Genomic DNA, 27,500 nt, shown 5'->3' on the forward strand with positions numbered 1-27,500 from the left:
TCCAATGTGAAGTGTGCTCCCCTTGCTAGTGTGAGCTACGCCCATTTCTTGAGTATTCCGTCATCGGTACTTGTCGAGCACCACACCCTTCTTTGTAGAATTGTCTAGGATGCAATTGCTACATCCTTGCTGTTACAAAATACCAAGAATCCTTAATGCAACGTTTTGACCCTCAGGTTTTCATCAGGCAAAGTGACACTTTTTTGCCTGATGAAGACCGGAGGGTCGAAACATTCCGTTCTTGTCATTAAATTCAACACAGAAGTCAAGCAATGTTGCGGACTTTATTTACTCGTCTTGGATTTATTATTTTATTGCCCTGCACCCGACCCATTGGGTGGGATGTGCACAAATCTACTTTGATGGAGATCACTTGACCCACCGTCAGTGTGCTGCTGCTGTTGTTGTTGCCATGGTTGTTGTCGTCATGGAGGAGGGTGTAGAGACTGACGGAGGGGATAGCGGAGAGGCAGCTGGCCAACCAGATGCTAGCCAGCAGAATCCCCTCCCCCCGCACACCCAGACGCTCCCACTGCCGCCGGTATAACACCTGCACGTACCTGCAGACACTCACACGCGCATACACACACACACACACACAAAGTACCTGTCTTCAGTGACACAGTTACCACGATAACACTAAGACACATGCATGCGTGCATGAACGCATATACACACACACACATGTGCACACTGTCTTCAGTGACATGGTAATGCTAAGACACATGCAAGCACGCCTGCGCACATGTGCACACACACACACACACACACACACACACACACACACACACACACGTACCTGCCTTCAGTGACACGGCTACCACAATAACGCTAATATACAGGCATGCACACACACACAGTACCTGTCTATGGTCATAGGCGTACTAATAAGTGATAAGGTGAGAATGCAGACTCTCAGACAGACAAATAGGGGGGACAGACGATTCGTTCAACGCACGTTACCAAAAATTGAGACGTTTCGTAGAAGACCTAAAGATGTTTCGTAAAGAGGACGTTTCATTCACCACAAAGACATTTCGTTCAAGCCAGGCAGACGAATGCAACGTCACACACACACAGACACACACACACACGGTACCTGTGCACACTCATTAGTGATACGGCCATAGTGCTGACGCTGAGGCAGGTGAATGCTATGTAGCAGGCTGTCTGGCAGGTGCGAAGGCCCAGTGAGTCCCAGCCGTACTGCATCCCGTACATCCAGACCGGCACCGTCAGCATACACAGCACATCACACACAGCCAGGTGCAGCATCAGACGCAGCGTGAAGCTATCCTTCTTAGCCTGTGGACGACACACACACATTATACACATTACAAACACACACTACTGAATATACACAGCACATCACACACAGCCAGGTGCAGCATCAGGCGCAGCGTGAAGTTATCCTTCTTAGCCTATGGACGAATAACACACATTACACACATTATACACATTACACACACACACACACACACACACACACACACACACACACACACACACACACACACACACACACACACACAAACACACACACACCAGACACACTAGTGAGTTTACACAGCACATCACTCAACGCCATTACAAACTGCAGCAATTTATATTGATATTAATCATTTTAAAGTTATGATTGTTTACCAAAGTTCAAGGTTCCAATCCTAGCTGGGAATAAATCTCCCAACCCTTCTCCCTTCTCATTTGCTGTCATATTTCGTACTGTCCTGGCAGGTAAAGGCAGAAAGCCCAAACAATTCTGTACGTACTTGAAAAAATGAGGAAGGTGTGATTACCTTCAGATGTCGTGGCAACAGAATCAGCACCAGCAGGTTCCCGATCAGCGCCACCAAACACACGAGCGCGCGCACAGACACACTGACCAGCTCCCCTGCAGACATGGCACTACAGGGGGAAACACAAATAAATAATATAGCTCACACACACACACACACACACACACACACACACACACACACACACACATATGGTGTCATAATCGGGACAAAAGGTCCACGAGCGCCACTTACTGCATACGCGAGGTATTTTATTCTGCGCGCGCGCGTAGACACAGTCGCGCGCGCTTGCTCTGCGCGCGCACAAACGCTGCCACGCGCGCACAAACACCGTCTCACGCGTGAGAGGTGACATGAATTTCCTCACGCGCGCGAGCAGAAATATGAATATTTAAATTATCTCCTCCCACTGGTTAGCATAACAAATGAAGCGGAAGTTTGTTTAGTCCATAATAGTCAAACACAGAGAGCTCAGATCTCAATTGTTGATAGACTATCGTTGCTACGGTGACTGCAACCGACCACCTTTGAAACACAACTGAAACGCAACTCACGGCTGCTGCTGACAAGGGCATTCACATATTTATTCGTAAAACCATTTTATTTTTTGGTGGATGAAAACATTGTGTCAATATGCTATGTCTATGTTCGCCTTATTCACCCGGAACGTTCTAAAGACGTTGAGGGGTACACTTCAGGGGTACATTCGGCAACTTACCAGCTGTCATGGCGCCTCACTGTTGTGTGCCCAAATGTTCGTCCTCAAAGAGAAAAAAAATCCTACCGTGGACAGACTTTCCACCGTTTCCCCAAAGAGCAGGCACTTCGCCGTGGATGTATAAATCACATCTAGAGGGGTCCTGGTCCATATTTCAAGGTAAGATGCAAAATTATGTTCAATCATACGCATTAGCTAGCACAAATAAGCTAGCTCGCCAAACTTGTCATGACTCATGTAGCCTAATGACGCGAATGCCTCGGTGAAATAAAAAATATGAATGTGTAATTACACAACGCTACATTTATATGATATTTCCAGATCGCTATTTCAAGATTATGCTTTTAATTGTGTGGTAAGCGATCCGATGGCCACTGATTTTGTGCTACCAGAACCAGTAGCGTAGGCCTACTTGTGCCAAAATCAAGTTGTTTTGCTAACGAACTAAAATGCATACCCTGGTATTTATGGTTACAGATCAACGCTGAGACCAAGGTTTGCTCTGAGCACTTTGAGAAGCAGTGTTTTGTAAAGACCACCCGTGTTATCACAAAGCTTATAAAGGATGCTGTGCCAACTTTCGCCTGGACTTCAGAGAGGCCAAAGAGGAGAATCATCATTCGCAGACCGAGGTTAGTTTGTTCAGTCAATATTCAACTGACATGTGTTTAGCAACCCTCTAATAATAATAATAATAAACTGAGAATAGTTCGCCATAGGAATAGCCTACATTTAAATTTAGACAAGACTGGAGAATGAATGTATGTGCTGGAGATAATTGCACCGTTCCGCGGTGTCTCCTTCAAATGAATGGCAAAGTAGCATGATAGCTTTGGCTGTGGGGAGGGTTTTGAACAGGACTGGTCGCGCACGCCGACGCTGTCAGTGTGAAAGGCAGAGAAAAACACGCCTGCTCCTCCCTCCGAGTCCAGTGACTTTTTAATAACTCACTTTTCTAAAGTTTTAACTTGGATTTCTGTCACGTTTAAACGCCACCGCTCCTGGATCTCTCTCTATGCTGTGCCCTGCCTAGTATTTCTGAGTCCCCTGAAATAGGCTGTCTGCATTCTCTTTTTAAACGCACTGGGCCCTTTCTTTCAAATTAGTCCGTTCGTTTCAGATCTTGTCATTTCTGCTTTAGGTGACTGCTCAAGATGTGGCTTCCTGTAGTTCAGAGATAGTTTTCAAAACTGCCTCAAGCTTATGTAGTAGTGTTAACAATAAACAGGTGTGGAACATATTGCCTATATTTGAATAGTTGTGGGAATAACTGTGGGAACATGGAGCAGCAAGAATAAGCTGTGGGACCAATGGGCTGTGGGAAACATAGAGCAGCTGACCCCCAACAGGGTCTTCATGGTTGTATGACCTGAATACATTTTCAAAGCGGAGCCACAGGATGTGGACTTCTACTCTTTTCCACTATTAGACGTGCCTTTGTCCTGCACCTGGCCTCAGCGAGGTGGGATGTGCATACTCTTACTTTTATAAAAATGTTGTATATTGACCACTAATTCTGTGCATGCTGTCATACAGAGATGATGACCCATTCCTGAAGTTGGACGCCAGAATGCAGGAAGGTGCTGTTTAAGAGCCTAGGTAGGTATTTGCTCTAAAGACATTTGTCTGCCACAATTTAGGAAACGCTGTCAAAGTGTGTGAATGGCGAAGACCAGCTTACAATGTTTTCTCTTCTCTTTTCTTTTGTTTCTGTGCTGTGTGGGCCATGTTTGACATGTAAATACAGTATATCACGAAAGTGAATACACCCCTCACAGTTTTGCAGAGTTTTGAGTATATCTTTTCATAGGAAAGCATTACAGAAATGTAACTTTGACACAATGATTAGTGACCTTTTAACAACATATTTAACCGCTTAAATTTCTTGTTCACTCAGAAAAAAACAAAATACAGCCATTAATGTTTGAACATGTACTCACAAAAGTGAGTACACCCCAGATTAAAATCCGGTATAGAAGGGGCTATGTTGGCTCGAATCGTCTCGAAATGAAACGAAATGAAAAGGGATGACAAGGGAGGTCATCAGTGTGCGTTTCAACCTTTCTTTGCATTGAACTTTTAAATTTTGAGTCTGCATCTGCCTTAAATAGATTGGTGTGTGATTTGAATGCAATCCTATGGAGAATATCATGATCTGCTTCAGTAGTCACAGTGCATGTTGACATGCATGTTTCTTTTAGGTGTATTTCAGATTGCCAATGTTGACAGCATTCATGCATCCCCAAACCATGTCAGTCCCACTACCATGCTTGGCTTATGAGAGGATACACCATTTTTGTAAAACTCACTTGTTTACCACCACACATGCTTGACACCATCTAAAGCAAATTTGTTTATCTTGGTCTCTTCAGACCACACGACATGGTTCCAGTGATCCATATCCTTGGTCTGTTCATCTCTCTTGAGACCAAGATAAACAAATTTGCTTTAGATGGTGTCAAGCATGTGTGGTGGTAAACAAGTGAGTTTTACAAAAAGGTGTATCCTCTCATAAGCCAAGCATGGTAGTGGGACTGACATGGTTTGGGGATGCATGAATGCTTTCAACATTGCCAATCTGAAATACACCTAAAAGAAACATACATGTCAACATGCACTGTGACTACTGAAGCAGATCATGATATTCTCCATAGGATTGCATTCAAAACTCACACCAATCTATTTAAGCCAGATGCAGACTCAAAATGTAAAAGTTCAATGCAAAGAAAGGTTGAAACGCACACTGATGACCTCCCTTGTCATCCCTTTTCATTTCGAGACGATTCGAGCCAACACGGTCCCTTCTCTACCGGATTTTAATCTGGGGTGTACTCACTTTTGTGAGTACATGTTCAAACATTAATGGCTGTATTTTGTTTTTTTTCTGAGTGAACAAGAAATTTAAGCGGTTAAATATGTTGTTGAAAGGTCACTAATCATTGTGTCAAAGTGAAATTTCTGTAATGCTTTCCTGTGAAAAGATATACTCAAAAATCTGCAAAACTGTGAGGGGTGTATTCACTTTCGTGATATACTGTAGACCACTAGGCTAGTTCAGTTGTTGGCGGTGGATTTATGTTGATTTATAAATACAAGTCCTTTAGTAGGCTAGTAGGCTAACTAATTAATGCGAGCATGACCTACTGTGTCATGCTAAACAAGCAGGAAGCTGGGCATTCTTGGCGACTCTGAGAACTATAATACAGGCCAAGTCGTCATTGTTATAAGATGGTAATAACATCATCAAATATTTGCCCTGTTGAATGGATGTACGTTTTTGCGTCACGTCCTGTTGATGCTAAAATTACGTGCACTGTTACATCAAGATTCATGAACTTGTCAGCAGTGCAGCCAGCCTTCTTTCTATGGCCGTAATGTAATCGTTTACAGCTCTCGAAATGAGCAGACAGCTCAGCTGCTTGGTGCATACTCTTACCAATCGGTCTATATTATTCCCTCTTGCATTATTTATTTTCAGGCGGTGGAAGAAGCACTTGCAGGTATGCTACCGACCAGGCTCCTCAACACCAATCCGAGACGGAAGATGAAACGGGATGAAGCAGTTAGATTGAGGTAAACATCTACACACCCCTGTTCAAATTCCAGGTTTTTGTTACGTAAAAAATGACAGAAAACAAACTTAAAGCTTTAAAAGGGAAGAATAGAAAATGAAACTTCTATTAACATTGTTGCATAAATATGCACACCCTTAAACTAATACCTTGTTGCAGCACCTTTGGCTTCTATCACCGAACTCAGTCTTTTGGGTAAGAGTCTATCAGCATGGCAAACATAGAAGTGACAATATTTGTACACGTATCTTTGCAAAAAGTACTCCAAATCTGACAGATTGCGAATGCATCTCATCTGCACAGTCCTCCTCAGATTGCCCAACAGATGTTCCGTGTCATACAGGACTGAACTCTCCCACTCCCAGTCCAGGTCTCTGCGGTCTTCTGAAAAGGACAATCTCATCATCCCCCGAGCCAGACTCCGTACTGTTGGTGACAGAGCTTTTTGTGTTGCTGCCCCCACGCTCTGGAACAGTCTACCTCCCAACATACGCCAGGCCCCCACACTGGCTACGTTGAAATCACATCTATTCACAGAGGCATATGGACTTTTAACTTCACTGGCCCATCCCCTCCCCCTTTATGCCACTACAATGGCCCCTGTGGAACTGTTCTAAATTCCAACCTCCATGACTTAAGCCCCAGTTACAACTGAAGAACGATAATCACATAGCATGATGCTGTCACCTTCATGCTTCACTTTACGCTTGGTGTTACCTTGGCAATGAGGTGTTGTTACCTTTTGTAATTATGTCCAAAATGTTAAACCTCGGTTTCACCTGACCATAATACATCTTCCCACATGCATTTGGGAGATTACAGAAGTATTTTTTGCAAAATGTACTCCACCGAGATTTAACTTTTTGGTCATAATTCGAAAGGGTATATTTGGCACAAAACATCACCCCAACAACACCATACTTTAAGTGAAGGGAGCCTTGTTGGGTGATCTGAGGAGGACTGACTGTGGGAGATTGCACTCGCAGTCTTTCTGATTTGGAGGGCTTTGCAAAGAGGGGTGCACGAATATTGCCATATTAATGTGTGCCATGCTGAGACTCTTACCCACAAAAGACTGTGCTGTAATGAAGGCCAAAGGTGCTGCAACTAAGTATTAATTTAAGGGCGTGTACATTTTTGCATTGCATTGCATTGATTAATAGTTTCGATTGAAGGAGGGAAAAGCTGTGAATTTATTTGTCTTCACAAAAACCTGACATTTGAAGAGGGGTGTGTAGACTTTTGGGAGCCACTGTACATGTAGAAATTATGTGTTCATATCTCTAACCCTCTTGGTTTAGCAAGATAATGAAAAGAACTGTGAGCAAAAATGTGGCAAGCAGAAAACCAGAGTGGCTAGTGACTTGGGAAAACCCAACTGTGGCCGGAGAGCAAAACATTAATGTCAAACCCTTGTCTGTACCCAGACATGGGTTCCTACCAGGTGTACGGATACCCAAACACAACCACATCGTATGCAAAGCGCAAGTCTGAATTAAATTTTCTACACACATGTACCTAAAAAGTGTACCACAGTCACCGTGTAGTTTGAATACTTTTACTTGAAGGAGAGGATTGTGCACACAGGTGCAGTACGAAGGTCAACTGTAGTTTTCAGAGTGAGGAGTCTGCACACTTAGAATCGTTTTTGTTGCGTTTTATTTTTTCATGGCAGGATAACGTACCTCAACAGTCTTCTTCAGATTCTCTACAAACACAGTCTGAGTGGTGATTAGAACATGCCTGGCATCCAAGGGTGTGGCCAGTTTGTTAACCCTTAACACTCTACACTTTACAATTATAATTATTTTACACTGTCTGGACAAGATGTAGAATACTACTGAGCGACAGTGATATGTCATGTTCTTAATACTGTTATATCCTGTCATTACAGACAAGGCGGCCGGAAACTTTGATGACCTCAATGACACTGGCTAGGTGAAGGACATCAACAAAATGGCATCAGGTCACCAGACATCAGCTCATAATCCACAACATCATCAACCATTTTGCGCCAAAAATGAAGCCGTTCACATACCATGGCATCCTAAGCAGGTAATTTCATACCTCTCAGTAACCTCAGAATGTATTAACAGAATAAACAAAATTATCACTTCCCATAATTTCTACCACATGTTTCAATAGGCAGCACTACACTACTATGCAACAGTGAGAGAGAGCGGGCAAGGACAAGTAAAGCGGACCTACACTACAGCAAGACTTTGACACTTCTCCACGTTCGAGGCAGCCATCACCCCCACCGTTGAGCAGCGGCTATGTGTAACCCCCAAAAGAGGAGATGATCCGACGATGTGTGCGTGTGTGTGTGTGATGTATGATATTGTAACACTTCAGTCCTTCTTTTATACTATACAGTGTATACATATACATTTGTGGGTTTGTTTAAAAACCATTGCTGAGGTTAAGAAATGCATTATGACAAATACATCTGATTCAGGTGTACTGTCTTTTATTTGCCACAAATAAATCACATCCTGGAAACCTGTACGATGTGTGGATTTAAAGATCTGCCAGATCTTTGTGACGGCACAGGATTGCAGTGGAACCCAAACATAGCCTACGAATCCCATCTCACCAACTGCCGATATGCAGTATGCCTGATTTTTCCTGTACAGCAAAGAAATGTAGAGATTGTGCCTTCATCAAGAATAGGTCATTTGGATTCACAACAATTATTCAATTTACTTTGTGCGTGTGGTGTTGCTACTGTTATTATTATGTTACTAGTGACCCCTTTAGTTGAGTTCCATAGTCTACATGAAATCTCTGCACTTGTGTTACCACTATTGGGATTGGCAGCTCCCTTAATGAAAATGAGAAAAACTTGCCTGGATGAAATGTTATGAACTGTATGCGTTGTGCTGCTTGCTGAAGTAACATGACACCCACATCACCTTCCAGAAATAAAGTGTATACAGGCTACCTAACCAGAGTCCTAGAGACCTATTGCTGCTGTGTGATGAAATCCAGGCAAAGGCCCAAAAGCTTTGGCAATTGCTGCAACATGTAAAAAAGGTAGACAGATTAGGCCCCTGCAGATATGGCATGTGTACCGGTAGATGGATTCACTAAATTCTTTAACCACTTAAATGGCTTGGGTCAGACAAGCTGGGCTGCACACTGACCTCTTCCATGTTGCCCATGTGGTTTCGTTGGCTGTGTGTGACAACCTCCGTACAAGGGCCGCCGATCAGCAACTGAAGGCAGATTTTTTTTTTTTTAATGTCTGCACCTTTTTTATTAAATGTATTGCATTGCACTGGTATCACATTGCATTAAATGTACTAGCCAAGTGACACAGAGAGCAGGTAAATACAGTGTATTGATCTGTACCATTTATGTCACTTCTTAAAGATTCAATTATTCAACTCTATATTCAAAGAGGCCGGTATTGCTCTACCATTTTCCACGAACCAGTCAACTTCCTGGGAGTAATTGCAGTACTTTGAGAAAGTGATCTTTCTAGCCTAATCATTCATTGTGCTTGTGTCAGTATTGTAGTGTCATTGTTTATTTACAGTGTGTCGACGCCATCTACTGGATACTCAGCGCACGGTTCATTTTCTAGCCACTTCATCATTTCATTCCAAAGCACAGAGTGAGCTCTTTGATGCAATGTAGGCTAAATTCACCTAGAGCTCTAGTTGTGTATATCCAATGACTTATGTAGACCTCCTTGTGTATACCCGTTGTGGATCGCTGAATACATAGCCTACAAAATCCATAATCACCAGCTATGGAGAACACGACAGTGGCAAAATGAATGATTGTTCCAACCGATTTCAATAAAGGTTCTCTGATCTGACCGCTTGAATTGACTATCCGGCTCCCTCTTTTATTGCAATGCTTACCAGCAAAAGTAGCCTATCAAACACACTTGAATCCTTATAGCCTACATTACAAATATCTGACTGGACCATCGTAGGAAACAGGTTTGTACCGGTATGTCTCTCAGTCATGCAGTACACGGAGCTGGATTTCAGTGAAACATTGCACTTACAACATGTTAACTTAAGGTCTCTGTAAACGTGCATTTTGGTCTTCTTTGCAAAACAACTTTGTCATCATGCCAAATGCCTAGCCTGCTAACTTTAAGCTCTTAAAACGCACTCGTCGTGAGCAAAATGAAGCTTGACAGGACACGAACCATAGCATATTTGATGAAATGTCTACTCACTTTATTCCTCATCTGCTGTCTGCGAATCTCAACAAGTTCGCCCATGAAATAAACAATTAAAAACAATGTTTTCATAAAAATGGTAAGCAATAGAGTCATTCCACTCGTCAGTAAACGCCAGCTGCAGTTACCGTAGCAACGATATCAACAATTGCTCTTCAGATCTGTGTCTGATTATTTCAGACTAAACAAACTTCCGCCTCGTTGGTTATGCTAATCAGTGGGAGGAGATTATTTAAATATTCATATTTCTGCTCGCGCGCGTGAGGAAATTCATGTCACCTCTCGCGCGTGAGATGGTGTTTGCGCGCGCGTGGCAGCGTTTGCGCGCGCGCGCAGAGCAAAATCGCGCGCGCGAGAGTGTCTACACGCGCGCGCAGAATAAAATACCTCGCGTGGGCAGTAAGTGGCGCTCGTGGACCTTTTGTCCACATAATGACGCCATACACACACACACACACACACACACACACACACACACACACACACACACACACACACACACACACTGACCAGTTCCCCTGAAGACATGACACTACAGGGAGAACCACAAATAAATAATATAGCTTACACACAGACACACACACACACACAAATATAATAATAATAATAATAATAATTTAAAGTAATTACAGCTAACCAAAAGGCAGAAAGGCTAACTGCTTGAGTTATTATAAGCCAGCACACCTGTACATATTTCAGACCTTGAGACCTCCCAGCTCCTTCCAGGTAGGGCCAATGACGATTCTTTTAGTAAGAAATGGAACAGTCACAGCTAATGCCCATACATTAATTAGTAATTGGTGATGTATATACAAGCAAAGAATATGCATCTTGACTCAGGCATTCAAAACAAACAAACAAATAATAATTTAATCCATGCAATAGTGACATTAGGTGTGGTTGCATGGTTGTACCAAAAATACTGAATCAGAGCAAGATATCGCAAAACACGCCCACTCAATGCAAAAGCGTGTGCTCAAGTTGGGTCTCCCAAGGGGGAGACTTCTTCTTCTTTTTTTGAGGTGTTTGCGCAAGATGTGCGCTACCGCCATCTACAGCGCTAAGGGGACTTCATTGATTCTCAACCTCAGGACTCCGAAGGTCACCCGACATAAAGTGGATACCGGAAAAGAAACAAAATGACGCTCCTTGTTAGATCCACCTTCTTTGGTTGTACCCCTGGTGTCTGCTACTACTAAAATGTCACTGACCCAAATACAATATTCTGCATTAACGGTCTACTTTAATCCTACTGTTTAATGGCCTACTGTGTTTCTGACCCCCAGAGCCCCTTACCAGACACCGTTCCGCCACTGGGACATTGTAATAGTCACTGAAAATAACTTAGCTTCCACAGTACTACACCACTGTGACAATACACAGGGCCTTTAGTAATACATTACGTCTTGGTCATTGCCATTCTGCTAACACCTAATTCATAACAGGGGTAGTGTCTTAAAGCGGTTAATGTAATGTAAGCAATTCAGACCTGAAGTTGAAGCTGAGACATTGCGATTTGTAGTGGGGGGATGGGGAGAAGGAGCTACATTAAGTCGTTCTTTTAATCTAGGTTTAATGTTACTCTGTTGATGTTGCTTGAAATCTTAAAATATATTCCAACTTCTGTTTCTTTGTAGACAAATCATTTATAACCATGGCTGTGAACACACTGCTATTTAAAACCCCCAGATCTGCCATACGGTCTAATGCCGTTTCATTTTCACATTCCACATCTGACCCAATAGCCAGTAAAAACATACTGTACCGGTAGTACAATAAATACATAGTCAACAGCAGCACATACACACACACACACACACACGCACACACACACACAAATACTTTTGATTTTCATAAAATGATTTCAGGACCCACTTGGAATACCTATACGGCCCACCAGTGGGCCCCTGCCCCCTGTTTACGAAACACTGGTCTATGCCACAGGCACAACATGTACTGTGATTTAATGTGATGTAATGCAATGCTACGTTAAGAACTGTTACACACATTTAGCTGCATGTCCTGTAAGCCTATGAGTTGTGCTGTATGCAAGTAAAGTTATTATTATTATTGTTGTTATTATTATTATTATTAATGTAATTCAGACCTGGATTCGGGGCTGGTGTGGACAGTGGAGCTGTTGTTGTTATGGTGGTCTGTGACCTCCGCTGAATGTCCTGAGAAAACGCTTCTGTTGCTATTGCTGTAGTTGTTGTTGGTCTGGGTCCTGTCCTTGTCTATCCTTTATCAGGCAACAATAGACTGGAGCGGAAGACAGTGTGGTGGATATATAGACCAACGGACACACTGACAAGTGTCACACACTCACGCACTCACACACACATACCGGTACACACGTCCTGATGCTTGTGTGTATGTGGACTGTTGCTCCTGCTATACACTAGAGCCCCAGCTAGAGGAAGCGTGTCATTTCTACTGAAAAAGGAAACCACAGAGTGAGAGTGAGAGGTGGTAAAAACACTTGTTTAGTTCCACCCCACCTCAGCATTTATTTTTTGCAAGGCATGTCTATCTGTATTGTTATTAATCTGAAATGTGATGTGTTACATGTATTTGGAATTAGGACCCCAAGAAGACTAGCGAACTGCTACGGCATAAGCTAATGGGGATCCTTTAATAAAATACAAATAAAAATAAATTGTAGTGCCACACTGCTAAGGTTTGGGAGGCCCTAAGCATAACTGGTCACAAGCCCCCCCCTCAAAATCAAGTAATAATAACGGCAATCTACTAACTAGTGAATATATGTTTTGTGATATAGTTCAATATTTCTTTCAATGACGTTTTTTAGTCAATCTAAATTTAAGAGGCCCCAATTCTGGGGGCAAAGTGACTGGTGCCCCAAGCACTGGTTGGGGCCCTAAGCATTCTGCGTACTCTGCTTATGTCTAACGGCGACCCTGGCCACACTTGAATCTTCCATCATTCAATAAGGTTTCCATTGGACTAATTATAGTGTTTATTTCCACACTAACTCAGCATTTTAGTGCCACACTTGATTCTGCCGTCATTGGACAAGGTTTCCATTGCACTAATTGTAGTGTTGACTTTTTTCCATACAAGTATGTTAACATCTTTTTTTCCCTCAAGGAAACTTCAGTCAAGAATATGTGTCCCTCGTAGCCTATACTGCAGCTGGGGACGTCGGCGACCCTATTCACGTGCTGAAAATGCTTAACTACATCATAACAACATTGCTATGACATAGAGAGCCATACTGCTGCGCTAAGGGGTTAATACAAGATGGAGGTGCCCTTCAGCAAAGCACCTCACCCCATCCCCGGGACTGAAACCAGGAATAACATGTACGAGTAAGGTGTTTTGAACAAAAACACCTACATAATGTGTAATGTAATGTAGTGTCATGTAATGTTGTGTAATTTAAGGGAATGTGATGTGATGTAATACGTCAATAATGTAGGCCCACCTGTCCTCTCACTGAGGCCTCTTGTTTGGATGTTTTATGTGTTGGGTGATACAGTGTGCGAACATTAACAGAGCTCATCTTTGTGGTTTTTAGACTGCATCTGATCCAACGATGCACCACACTCCTATGTCTCTCACTCTCGCATGTGCATATATACAGACGCATACACACAAACACACGCACGCTCACACACACACACACACACACACACACACGCATGCACACACACGCATGCACACACACACACACACACACACACACACACAATTCTAATTAAAGCCGTGCCTCACCTCAGTGAAAGGAAGTAGGATGTCCCTTGATCGCAATGCCCAGAACAACTAATGCCAGTCATCACTGTCTGGCTATTGCATCACCACCAGGGATTGACGTTAATTTCTTTCCTCACCAGCCACTGTGGCTAGTGGTTTTCCTGAGTCACTAGCCATTCTGCTAGCCAGAGTTTTGTTGTCAGTTTTTTTCTTTACAATATGTTTGCATTTAAATACATACAATTTGTGCAAGAACAAATTGATATTTATTGATAAGAATAAATTACCTGTCAATGTGGCTGGTGAGACTGAAATTGATACTGGCCACAGCCAAGTTTTACCAGCATTGGCTGGTTGGCAGGTGCCAATGTCAAGCCCTGATTACCACCTGTTGTACACAGACGAGACAATCACAGGGGAATAAAACACTGAATCAAATAGAATAGATCATGCAGTTATGCAGTGCATTTTAATTTTTAATAGAAAAAATACAGACTCATACAGACACTTTTTTGACTTAAATGACTGTGGTGATAGGTTACCACTCATCTGTTTAGAATAGTGTTTTTCAAGGGGGGCGGTACAGCCCCCCAAGGGTTGTGGGTGAGCTCTAGAGGGACGTTGGGAAGGATGCTGCTGAGAGGGGGCGGTGCTTAGTTGCCATTGGGTTGCATTAGTCTATTTCATTTTGTAATACTAAGGGGGGTGTTGTCGGGCCTATGATGAGGTCAAGGCGGCGTTGTGAGGCTTGTGATGAGGCCATGGGGGTAATGAAAATAATTACAAGAATGGCTTAAAGGAGTATGCCACTATTTTGGGGCTTACTACAGTTAAAATCGTTGGCTGGGGTTTATAAAGGTGGTAAAGTGTCATATTTTTCATGTTAAGCGTTGTCTTGCTTTAAGACAAGTTAAAAGAGGGAATATGTCGCTAAGCTAGTGAAAGTCAATGGATCCGTGTAGCATTGTAGCATGCTACACGGATCCATTGACTTTCACTAGCTTAGCGACATATTCCCTCTGACGCTGTGGCCGGCACTTTTGAAGTGGGCGGTTACAGGGCTTTTTTCATCGCCGGTCCTGATTTTGCTTCGTTGTTCACTGATACGTGTGTGCAGTTCCCGTGTTGTCGTGCCCACATAGTCTATGCCAAGCCACAGGGGCAGCGTATTAAATAAACAACATGGGTGGTACTGCAGATTATTGCACCTCGGATAGGCAAATAATTGCCTGTATGTGGATGGCTGAAACATTTTTGCAGCCTCCACATTTGTAATTGCCATCGGGTAGGCTGAGAAGGGGTTTTGTAGGCGGGGGACGAGTGTCGCTCCGAACTAGGCAGTCCTTCAAATTGGGGGCACGTTTAAAAACAAATTGGGGCGCGGTGGTGAAAACATTTTGCAGTCTTGGGTCAGTCTGAACAATGTGCCAATGTTTGTGTATCACCTTTTTGAAGTCATGCGCAAGTAGGGAATATCTGACGCAGCACCTAGTGGATGGTTTTGTATTGCCACTGGTGCGTTGTTTTGGCTTAAGGCATTCTTCTTGCGTTGCGTGATCAAATCTTGTCATGGCTGTGTCTACCCATGTGTGCTTATAGCCTCTGTTGAGGAATCTCTGGGCCATACCAGAAGATTGTGCAGAATAAGTGGAGGCGTCGCTACAAATTCTGCGCACGTGATGGAATTGGCTAATTGGCTACTTTTTATCAATTGCTTGGGGTGAAAACTATCACCATGAAGAATGGTGTTGCGATCGGTCGCTTTTCGAAAGAGATCAGTTTTCAGACTCATGCCATCCTTGTAAATCAAAACATCCAAAAAAAACGAATGCGTTTAGCATGGTATTCCAATGTGAATTGTAGATGTTCATTGCAAGAATTTAAATATTCATGAAAACAATTCAGTTCATCAACAGTACATTCCATAATCGTAAAAATGTGCACACTTTGCCTGATGAAGACCTGAAGGTCGAAACGTTGCGCTTCATTAAATAATTCACAGTAGACAAGCAGTGTCGCGGACCTTATTTCTTTTTCACAAAAAATGTTGAGAACCACTGGTTTAGAAGGTGCAGGATTCAGTTGAAGTTTCTGTACAAAAAGGATACATCCACACACTTGCGAAAGTCAAGTAAAGCTTTACACAAAAAGACCTTAAGTGTGCAGATGTCTTCTTTTTGAACAGAACTTTGCCTTCTACATTCACTTTCAAATAGCAGAATTAAATTCAAATATTTTTAGACAAACAAGCTTTTTGACCATATTGTCCATTTGGTGAATGTTTTCCAATTCCAACATTCCCGGTAATGCACATTTGTGTAATGAGAGGGGATGTGATCTAAGGAGACTAACACCTAAATCAGATGAATGAATGAATGAATGAATGAATGAATGAATGAATGAATGAATGAATGAATGAATGAACGAATGAATGAATGAATGAATCTTTATTGTCACAAGTATGGAAACTTGTGGAAACAGTTTCACCATGTAAAAGACACATAAGACAGGTGGGACATCACACATTTAGAGACATTACACAATTAAAATAAAGACACTCCATTTCATGTAGGCCTAAAAGAAAATAGTCAGGATGACTACTCTAGTACATAAATATATGAATCAATAAGTAAACATCTACAGGTAAGTGTGTAAAATGTAAAAAGAATACTCCTCTATTTGCATAATTATCAGGCAGCTTCGTAAAGCTCTGGGGAATTGGGTCACAGAAGAGATTTAATGAGCTCTAAAAAGTGTATAGACAATCTTTAAATCTTCCAGAGGGATGTGGCTGTCTTGAAATAACCAAAATATTGTTCAAGAGCTCACAGAACTATCAAATGCACAGTTTCAAAGTCAACAGGGTCACAAAAAACATGTTCACAAAGTAACTGCCAAAAACTACCAGAAAACTATTATCCTGTGGTGCTGTCATATTCCATAAATTAAAAATGACTACCATGTGCAGGAACACATGGTTTGAGTATCATGTGCACTCCAGCAAGACAAAAATCCAAAGCACACATCTGTCAGGTGAAAGAATCCTGCACACGCTGAAATGGTTGAAGATATTGCAAAGGAAGAGTGGTTGAAAATGCAGCCAGTGAAGTTTAAGAAGCTCATTGATGAATACAGAAACATTTGGAGGTTGTCATTGCTGTCTGTTTGCCCTTGAGTGCTTGGTGTACAGTAGGCATAGGCAATAGGCATGTTTGGCATGTTACCTCGGTCCTAGGGTGCTCTAAACAGAGATCATGTGGGATGAGATCCGCTTTCCCCCTCCTTTAGTGGAAATGTAGCTGGATGATCTAGTGAAATGGAGGAGTAGGGGGAGGTGGTGGGACAATTCGGACAGCCTTTGTGCATGACAGGTGAAGGAGGAAAGGAGGGATTTAAATTTGTGTGAATGTGGGAGCTAGTAATGACAGCTGTCAATCACTCTCAGACTTCCTCCAGAAGTCATTATCCCACAGAATTATTATTGTCATGCAGTCCATTTTCTTTATTAGGCCTATCTGTTCAGCAGTTGTCTTTTCTTTGTATTTCTTTTCATCAAAATAGATTTTGAACTCGGACTGGTATTAGGTCCTCTATATTTGTGTTTACATTGTAGTATTTTTGTAGGGGACATGTTTTATCTGTTTGTGAAGGAGACATTTTTCTGTTTTCGGTAGACACACAGAACATGGGTGTGGCCTAGCCTATTATAATGATTAACTGAAATAGAGGGTGGACACCTGTCATATTTGCTTTCAAAGGTTGTGTAATGATGGAAGGAGGGCCATCACTAAGAACCAGTAGCTAGCCAGGACAGAGTACCTTGAACAATAGAACTGCCCTACAAAGGCTAAGTGCAGTAACTAACGCCAACATTGAAACTGAGAAAATGCCTTCAAAGCCTTGGTATTAGGTTGGATATTGTAGTTTCTGAACATTTGACATGGCAATATCTCTAAAACGGGACACATGAGGACCATAACGCTTTGTCACTAGATAAAGGGGGCATAATGACGACAAGCCTAAATCAGTCTAAACTCAATTATGACAAAATATGTAGTTAGCCCTACTGCACTTTGCCTTTGCTGGGCAGTGTATGTCTCACATACTGTACAGTGACTCTCTAGAAAGAACTAAAATGGGACATTTCTCCAACAGGGTATAAACAGCATGTGAGAGGTGACCATATTCATTCAAATGCGTGTCTCCTGTATCGTATTTGAAAACGTATTTGAAACGTATTTGAAAATGTAGTCTGTGAATGTTCAGCATTTCAGGGTGGTTGTAAATATCCATGACAAGAATACACGTGAATGGGCAGCATAGATTTTGACAAACACCTAAAATGGCATATAAGCTGACCTTCCAGTCCATTTTTTAACGGTAGCCTATCTAATATGCCGATCATGGAAACGATTGCATAGGCCTACGCACTTTTACCATTAGCATTTGTTCAGTAAGTCTTCACAGGCTACAGCTACACCTTTCTACGTAGATGATAAAGATACATAATTTTCATCCAGGACTGTGTGTGTGTGTGCACGTGTGTGTTTGTGTGTGATGTGTGTCTGCATGTGTGTTTGACGGACAGAGGTTGTTTTGAAGTGTTGTCTGTGGTCATACAACAGTAGTCTTCGGGAGTTTATCAGTCCTGAGGTTTCTGCTCTGTTTCATCACCCAGGCTCTCGAGCACACACACACACACACACACACACACACACACACACACACACACACACACACACACACACACACACACACACACACACACACACACACACACACAAACACACACACACACGCACTCACTCACTCACTCACTTACTCTCTCTCTCTCTCTCTCTCTCTCTCGCACTCACACGCACGCGCACGCGCACACACACACACACACACACACACACACACACACACACACACACACACACACACACACACACACACACACACACACACACCTGACTGGGAGTTTTACCTTAAAAACAAACATAATAAACAGCAACACCAACAAGAACTGTAGCACCCTCCAGTGGCTCTTACCCATTGCTGCAGCTTACCCTATTGCTGCCACCTGCTGGTAGCTTTATAGCATTGCATTTTCCATTGTAGCCTACCGTGCTCCAGAACAGAAAAGAGCAGCCATCTCCCTATTTATTCTGTCAGCTTACATGGGTTGTATATATCAAAGCTGTAATATTTTTAGGACATTATTTCTGTTTTCTGAGATGTTTGTGATCATTTTGTATGGATTTCATTTGAGCTGGTCTTTTGGTTGATTATGTAATTTCCTCAAAGTCTGACACATTAAGTTGCAGACTGATGTGTAGCCTGAGGACTAACCAGAGTATTTAATTGGTCATTCTAAATTGATTTGCTGCAGTGTCGTTGATAACATTCAAATGTGCAGCAACAAAAATATGCTACCATGCAAACTGACCTTTTCAGCGGTAATACCACAGACTAATATGGTCACACTACACAAATTGAATTAATGCAATCAACAGCTAATGCAGCACCCAGGCCAACAGAATACACTGCACATCTACACTGCCTGATCACAGTGACGACCAGATGAGAAGAATTAGGGAGTATTTACAGTAAGCTCATGAGCAAATGATAAAATATGAAGTACACTGAATAATAATAATATTTAATACTTAATTTAATGTTTAAGTACCATCAACCAATGCCTCAAAACACTTGTGCAACAACAACAATAGCCACAACAAAAAAATAGATTAATAAAATTATAATAAAAATACCCATATTCAAGAAACTGATGATGAAAGGTAAATTAATCAACAGATTAGGAAAAAAAAAACAATTAAAAAGATGTATAAAAAGACAAAGAAAACTAAAAATACATGATAAACATTGGGTCTACCCACGGTGTCCATTGTGCTGTAGCCTTTTGGTACAAATGGAATTGGGGAGGTGAGTCTCTTACTGTAAAGATTAAAACTTGGCCATTAACACATTGCTAACGCAACAACCAATGAAGCAATAGTAGAGGGTCTTCAAGGAAGGGTTAAAGCTGAAGTTCAACTTCTGTTTTAACGTTTTTGACGCCCTCAGCACCAGAAACGCTTTTGCAGCTTTTGCCACTTTTGCCACTTGCTCTTCCATACATATAGTCAATTACTTCCCCCGCTTTCTATGCATTCAATGCCGGCAGCCTGTTCGCACGGTAACACTATAGCTATCCCTTGGCTTCATCCACCACCATGCCTATCCACCATCCACCAAGACTGACATTAAACCCAAGGCTGGGAGACATATAGGCCTACCATAGCAGTGATTCCATGGTCACCTCTGAAGGAGAGGGTTTAACTGCCCGATTTTGGAAAATAGCTAATATTATAAGCTGTCACGTCTTGCTAATACCACATCACACACAAGCTCACGCATGCAAAAACACACGAGCACACTGCACACACACAAACATACACATACACATAAACACACATACACAATCACACACACACACTCCTTGTACTCCGCGTACATACACGCACGCACATACTGCTGCAATACAGTTTTTCACATGAATTAACTCATACACACACTAGTACACATATGTAATGCAATACATGCGGCACACATTTATAAAACTGAAGAAGACACACACAAAGACACACGCACACACGTACACACATATGTGCGGGCACAGACAATCACACACGCGTGCACACACACACACACACTAATCCCCATAATACAAGCTTTACGAGCTTCTTGAGAACGAACGATTTTTGAACTTTTGAATTTATTGCCAGTGAAGTGTGACAACATGTCTAGAAACTGTGAACAGTTGCAAGCAACAGCTAGAGCAGAGAGAATGAGGTGCTCCTTCACCCTCATAAAGAGAGAGAGCGAGAGAGAGAGAGAGAGAGAGAGAGAGAGAGAGAGAGAGAGAGAGAGAGAGAGAGATTGAGGGAGGGAGGGAGGGAGAGAGGGAGGGAGGGAGAGAGAGGGAGGGAGAGAGAGAGAAAGAGACACAAAGAGCATAGAAAGAGAAAAATGAGAGAGGGAGAGAGAGAGATTGTGTGTGTGTGTGTGTGTGTGTGTGTGTGTGTGTGTGTGTGTGTGTGTGTGTGTGTGTGTGTGTGTGTGTGTGTGTGTGTGTGTGTGTGTGTGTGTGTGTGTTTTGCAGTGTGTGCGGACACACATTTGTGTATGTGTTTCACAGTTTGCCACATCTCAGGTGTTCAATAAAATATCAGTGAGGTGTTGTAGTACCACAGTGCTCTAGTTTCCTGTCTGCTCTCTCCCACTGCCCCTGCCCCTGGTGCGAGTCCACACACACACACACACATAAGCACGCACACACAAAAGCACGCACGCACGCACGCACACACACACACACACACACACACACACACACACACACACACACACACACACACACACACACACACACACACACACACACACACACACACACACATACACACACACAGGCATGTGTATGTACACACACACAAACATTCACACAGATACACACACAACACACACACATATTCGCACACAAAGCGGGGGAGATGTGTGCACGAGTGGTCCTGTCTCCATGACAACCGTCTCCATGTGGGAAGCGAGGGGTTGCCGTGTCGACATGTGTGTGTGTGTGTGTGTGTGTGTGTGTGTGTGTGTGTGTGTGTGTGTGTGTGTGTGTGTGTGTGTGTGTGTGTGTGTGTGTGTGTGTGTGTCGTGAGTCGTGTGTTCATACCGGTGATTAATCTGCCCAGAACACACTGGCATTAAGCTGCCGCGCGTCTCACACCATGATTTCTTTTTTAGCGTGTGAACAGTGCTTCTCACTTTCCTCACTCACCCACTCTCTCCTTTCATCTCATACCCTTTCTTCTGCTCTCCTCCCCTCTCATTTCCTCTCCTCTCCTATCCTCTCTTCTGCTCTGCTCTCCACTCCTCTCCTCTCCTCATCTCCTTTCCTCGTCTCTTCTCTTCTCTTCTCTTCTCTTCTCTTCTCTTCTCTTCTCTTCTCTTCTCTTCTCTTCTCTTCTCTTCTCTTCTCTTCTCTTCTCTTCTCATCTCTTCTCTTCTCTTCTATTCTCTCCTCTTCTCTCCTCCCCTCTCCTCTGCTCTGCTCTCCTATTCTCTCCTCCCCTCTCCTCTCCTCTCCTCTCCTCTGCTCTTCTCTGCTCTCCTATTCTCTCCTCCCCTCTCCTCTCCTCTTCTCTTCACTTCTCTTCTTCTCTCTTACTTTCCTCTCCTGTCCTCTGCTCTGACCTGTGATACCACATGAGGGGGTGATGCTGGTGTGTGGGTGAAACATAGTGATGGGTGAAACTGAATGTCATGCTCTCTGGGCGTGTGGTGAGGAGTTGTATGAGGGTGGGATACCCTTAGTGTGGGAAGCACAAGGGTGCATTTCCCAATGGGGAAGACAGTCTGATGGTATGGACATGGGTGTACTCGTGACATGTTGTCCTGGCAACAACCTTGCTTCCCTTTCATGTCAAAGATGATCACTATGGTAACCAAGAAGCAGATCACATGTCACCCAGGCAACAAAGTGGGATCATGTCCGGTCTCATTAATGGGCATAACCAAAGAGAGTAGAGTAGAGTAAGATGATTCAAGCCTGTGCATTTCCTGGATCCATGTGATGTCACGTGAACGCCTGTGGTTAGGAGACCTTTGGAGGCTTTAGGGTGAGGATAAATGGACTTCCCTTGGCACTGTAAATGGCGGTAGCGCACATCTTATGCAAGCTGTCACCAAATGCCACAGAAAGGCAAGTAGAACAGGACAACTCTCCCTTTGGAGACCAAACTTGAGCACACTCCTTGACATTGGGTTTGAATCATCTAAATCTTTGGTATAACATTCCGTTGAACTCCACTCATTCTCCTAGTCTCCATATTGGTCATATTGGTTCTGGAAGACACCCCTTACTGTATGCCACATGAACTGTGTCTTTCTTATCAATCATCTCTGGTGTCACGGTTAGAGTCCCAGTTTCGTACCCTGGAGCCATGGGTTTGAATCTGGTTGTGGTGCAACTTTCCTCCCCTTTGCTTGTCACTACAGAGATCTGAAGAGACCAGGCATCCAGGCAGGATGATAGAGAGAGTGGGAAAATAGAGAGAGGAATAGAGAGGGAGAGAGGAGGAGGGGTAGGGAGAGAGAGAAGGAGAGAGAGGGGGGGGGTAGACAGAGAGAGCGAGAGACATACAGTAAAGCTCTGTTGTACATGTAGGCTACAGAGATGCTTGACAACATCTGAAGAGCTCTTTTCCAAAACGCTATATAAACCATTTTTGACTTTTTGCATTTTAATATTGGAATTGACTGTTAAGATGTCCTATCATCTATGTGTGCATTTTTGCCAGTCAAATTTTTTGGGAACATACTTTAAAACCTCTATAAACATGCATTTTGCAATGCATTTCAATGGAATGCCCAACACAAAAATGTCAATTTCCCAACATTCTATAAAATGGATATATCTCATTTTGGAAAAGAGCTCTTCACTGTAGTTGAGAGGTGTTTCATCAAAAGCTGGAGAACATCTGGAACAGAAACGTGCCTCATCAGCTGGAAAAGAGAGATGCTTTCGCTGAAATTCATTGGAGCATGGAGCCAATGTGTCTGTTTTCATCAACAATGAAACAGACGTGTGTGTGTCTAGGGGGCATGTGTGTGTGTGTGTTCACATGCATGTGTGTGTGTAGTGTAGTGTGTGGTGTGTGCGTGTGTGTGTGTGTGTGTGTGTGTGTGTGTGTGTGTGTGTGTGTGTGTGTGTGTGTGTGTGTGTGTGTGTGTGTGTGTGTGTGTGTGTGTGTGTGTGTGTGTGTGTGTGTGTGTGTGTGTGTGCATGTATGTGTGTGAGTGAGTGAGTGAGTGTGTCTGAGTGTGTGTGTGTTGTACCTGTTTCTGAGTGGATCTCTGTGACAGCAGTATTCATGTGCGCTGTTTTCCCTTGTGACACGTCATGTGGCACGAGAGGAGAGAGGTCCCCATGCTCTCCTCCATCCCTTCATCTTTCTCTCTCTCTCTCTCTCTCTCTCTCTCTCTCTCTCTCTCTCTCTCTCTCTCTCTCTCTCTCTCTCTTCTGTGCTCTCTCTCTCTCTGTGTAGTGGCATCTTTTCCTTCATCCCTCTGTCTCTCTGTCTCTCTGTCTCTCTGTCTCTCTCTCTCTCTCTCTCTCTCTCTCTCTCTCTCTCTCTCTCTCTCTCTCTCTCTCTCTCTCTCTCTCTCTCTCTCTGTCTGTCAATGTATCCATTCCTTCATGTCTCTATCTCTCTTGTGGCATCCTTCCCCTCACCCCCGCCCCCTCTCTCTAGTGAAAACCTTCCCTTCATCTCTCTAACTCTCTAGTGGCTTCCAACTTTCCATCTGTCTATTTCTCTAGTGGCTTTCGTCCTTCTCTCTCTCTCTCTCTCTCTCTCTCTCTCTCTCTCTCTCTCTCTCTCTCTCTCTCTCTCTCTCTCTCTCCATCTATCTATCTATCTCTCTCTCGTGGTCTCCCTCTCTCTGTTGCTCCATCTCCCTAGTGTCTTCAGTCTGGGAGCTGATAGGAACCTGACTGGAATGGAGCCCTTAACTGTTGAATACTCACATCACTCTGCTTTGAGACAGACACACCGCACACACGCACACACGCACACACACACACACACACACACACACACACACACACACACACACACACACACACACACACAGTGCACGCCCGCACGCACACACACACATGCACACACACACAGGACAATGGCAATCTGAAATAACGTATTCCCATGAATCACACACTGACTCACAGCACTGACTAGTTTCCGCTGGTGGAGAGTTTCTCGCCTGGCTATCTTGATATTTCGAAAAAGCCGTAGACACATAGACATCCTATTGACTTCACTCGCTGAGTGAGTAACTAGAAGCGATGTATGTGAACTTAACTTCACAGCACTCCACCCCCAGGCCTGTCACAACCAGAGAAGCAAACTTGGCAATTGCCAAGGGACCCCACTAGAAAGGGGCCTCACTTGCAAGGGGCCCCTCTGGTAATTGCTGGTTATGTGCTTGCGTCCAAATGACAGCAATGACAACATTGTGAATGGGGCAGCACCTCTCTAAATTCAACGGCCAAAAGGGGTAAGAACCCCAAGTGCCTCTTTGCCCAGAGCACCCACATAAGTTACCGTATGTACACATTGAAACAACCCTGTCCATCTGTGCCATCATGGAGGGGTCTGTGCCATGTACACTCTATGGCTCAATAAAAAGTGTCATTAGTGCAGGTGGTTAGAATAGCCTGATAGCTTGTGCCCATATGCTGTGTGGCTCTCCTCTGTCCCCCAAGTGTGTGTGTGTGTGTGTGGGGGAGGGTGGGGAGGGGCGACGACAAGGACATTCAAATTAAGTGAGGCAGACAATGAGAGAGAGACAGAGACAAAGACAGATAAAGCAAGAACGACTGAGAGTGGGAGTGAAGCAGAGTATAGAAGGAGCGATTCTAAAGCACCAACTGACTGCAGTGAAATCAATGCTGACAGCTATAATGGGGGGCAGGGGCGTGCACCAAATTTGGGGTCCCAGGAACAACCTCTTTCATGGGCCCCCCAAGAACATTTTCCATAGGAAGGCCCCCGGGGGGCCCCCCAGGTGGGCTGGGCCCTAAGAAAGAGTCAGGGTCCCCCCCCCCACCCCCCCCCCCCCCCCCTGTTCCACGCCACGCTTTGAGTTCCACGCTTTGAGTGGTTTCAACACTGGGGTCGGGACCCCATCTGGTGTCATCTGGAATTCAAATGAAGTCACCAGAACTGTCTGAAAGTGTGTGAAAAAAGCATATTGATTTTGAAACACGTTCACAATCTTAGATTGTCATAAATTCACAGTATATAGATTTAATACCCCAGAGTCATGTCGCTCAGTCATGTTTTATTTTTTCTTGTGAAAAAATGTGTGTGGGACCCCCATACATTTGGGATGCCAAAATGGGGTCCCATGCCAAAAAAGTTTGGAACCGCTGTGTATGAGCATATGGGGTGTATGGGGTGCCCATGTGTTGTGGAGGTGCTGTCATGAGGGTAGAGGTGACAACAGCTATGTGTTGTGTTGCGTAGCTGTAATACAGCAGGTGACAATAGCTTTGTGTTGTGGATCGTAGTTGTAATAGGTGACAATAGCTTTGTGTTGTGGTGTGTAGTTGTAATAGGTGACAGTAGCTTTGTGTTGTGGTGTGTAGTTGTAATAGGTGACAGTAGCTTTGTGTTGTGGCGTGTGGCTGTAATAGGCCTAGGTGACAATAGCCCAACTGGGAAACTCCAACTCCCATCGTCATTGTGACACAGCACTCCACAGCACACAAGTGCACACAGCACACATTGATATTGCATTTATGCCTCACCCGTGCGTGCAAGGGGGCAGCACCCAACCCAACGGCGCCCCAAGGGAGCAGTGTAACGCGACAGTCCCATGCTCAGGGTACTTCAGGCATGGAGGAGGACTGGGAAAGCACTGGTTAATTCCCCCACCAACCTGGCGGGTCGGGAGTCAAACTGACAACCTTTGGGCTACCAGTCTGACTCCCTAACATCTTACCCATGGCCATGTCTGCCTACACTGTATATCAGGGGTATTCAATTAAATGTCACAGAGGGACAGTTTCTCAATTTTCCTCCAGTGAAGGTTCCAAACATAGAATCTGTATAACTGCAAGCAGCACAGTGTCCGAGGTTAGGGTGCGAAACAAGTGGATAGCTGTCCAGACAGAACAGACATTGACTTCTCTAGTAGCCTTAGGATGGTCTAATTATGACACACTGTTTTAGATAAGACTTCACTGTCATGTAAATGCATTGTAGAGATGTAGAGATATCCCCAACCTGAAGTGCAAGTGATCGCAAATTATGCACGGCCACAGATGGCTCACATATTGTTTTCATTTTGTTCTGACCTCACGGGGGGCAGAACCTTGCCATCCAAGGGCTGCATCTGGCCCCAGGGCCTCCATTTGAATAGCCCTGCTGTATATATAGCTATGTGTTGTGGCGGTGTTGTAATGTGGATATACATGGGTGACAATAGTTAAAGTATGTGTTGGGGCCATAATGGTGACATCTGTGTGTTGTGCAGTGCATGGGAGGCCTCTTTCTCGGCCTGTATCAGCCATTATGCTTCACCTGTCATGGGAGTTAAGAGACTGCTATTTGATTAATGATTAAACAGCCATTTAAGTGCAATTTTCACTCTTAATATTATAATGCTAAATATGTTATTTTATCTTAGCACTGGGTTTATGTTATCTGTTTTTTCCTTATCAAATGGAAATGTGAACAGCCATCACTGATTAATTGATATTCACTGAAGCATAATAAAAACAATGGCTGAAAATGAAAACAGATGGCATGTTGGGAAAAGAGCTCTTCAAATGTGACTACACCACAAAGAAAGCCCTCAGAGAGATAACAGAAACACTACACATAGTCAAAAACTTCATGGGCAATAAGAGTGAACCAGGGCTGTGATGTGGTTCTTTGATG

General features: G+C 43.5%; 1 protein-coding gene and 2 long non-coding RNA genes across 3 annotated transcripts; 1 reads left to right on the forward strand and 2 right to left on the reverse strand.

Moving 5' to 3' along the window:
• Nucleotides 1-382: 382 nt before the first annotated feature.
• On the reverse strand, nucleotides 383-12,618 carry LOC134443750 (leukotriene B4 receptor 1-like; the record flags this gene model as incomplete). Its single annotated transcript, XM_063193360.1, has 4 exons — nucleotides 12,395-12,618; nucleotides 1,797-1,905; nucleotides 1,100-1,305; nucleotides 383-560 (listed from the first exon to the last, which is right to left on the reverse strand). Coding segments are annotated over exons 2-4 (489 nt in total), but the record flags the coding sequence as incomplete, so codon positions are not given.
• LOC134443748 (uncharacterized) lies at nucleotides 2,506-8,330 on the forward strand. The gene is made up of 6 exons (XR_010033729.1): nucleotides 2,506-2,673; nucleotides 2,992-3,146; nucleotides 4,051-4,113; nucleotides 5,993-6,087; nucleotides 7,981-8,141; nucleotides 8,232-8,330. It is a non-coding gene; the product is annotated as an uncharacterized LOC134443748 (long non-coding RNA).
• Nucleotides 9,009-10,718, reverse strand: LOC134443749 (uncharacterized). Its single transcript, XR_010033730.1, has 3 exons — nucleotides 10,285-10,718; nucleotides 9,233-9,304; nucleotides 9,009-9,104 (listed from the first exon to the last, which is right to left on the reverse strand). It is a non-coding gene; the product is annotated as an uncharacterized LOC134443749 (long non-coding RNA).
• Nucleotides 12,619-27,500: the final 14,882 nt, after the last annotated feature.

The sequence above is a fragment of the Engraulis encrasicolus genome, unplaced genomic scaffold (assembly GCF_034702125.1).
Source record: "Engraulis encrasicolus isolate BLACKSEA-1 unplaced genomic scaffold, IST_EnEncr_1.0 scaffold_365_np1212, whole genome shotgun sequence".
Taxonomy (NCBI): Eukaryota; Metazoa; Chordata; class Actinopteri; order Clupeiformes; family Engraulidae; genus Engraulis; species Engraulis encrasicolus.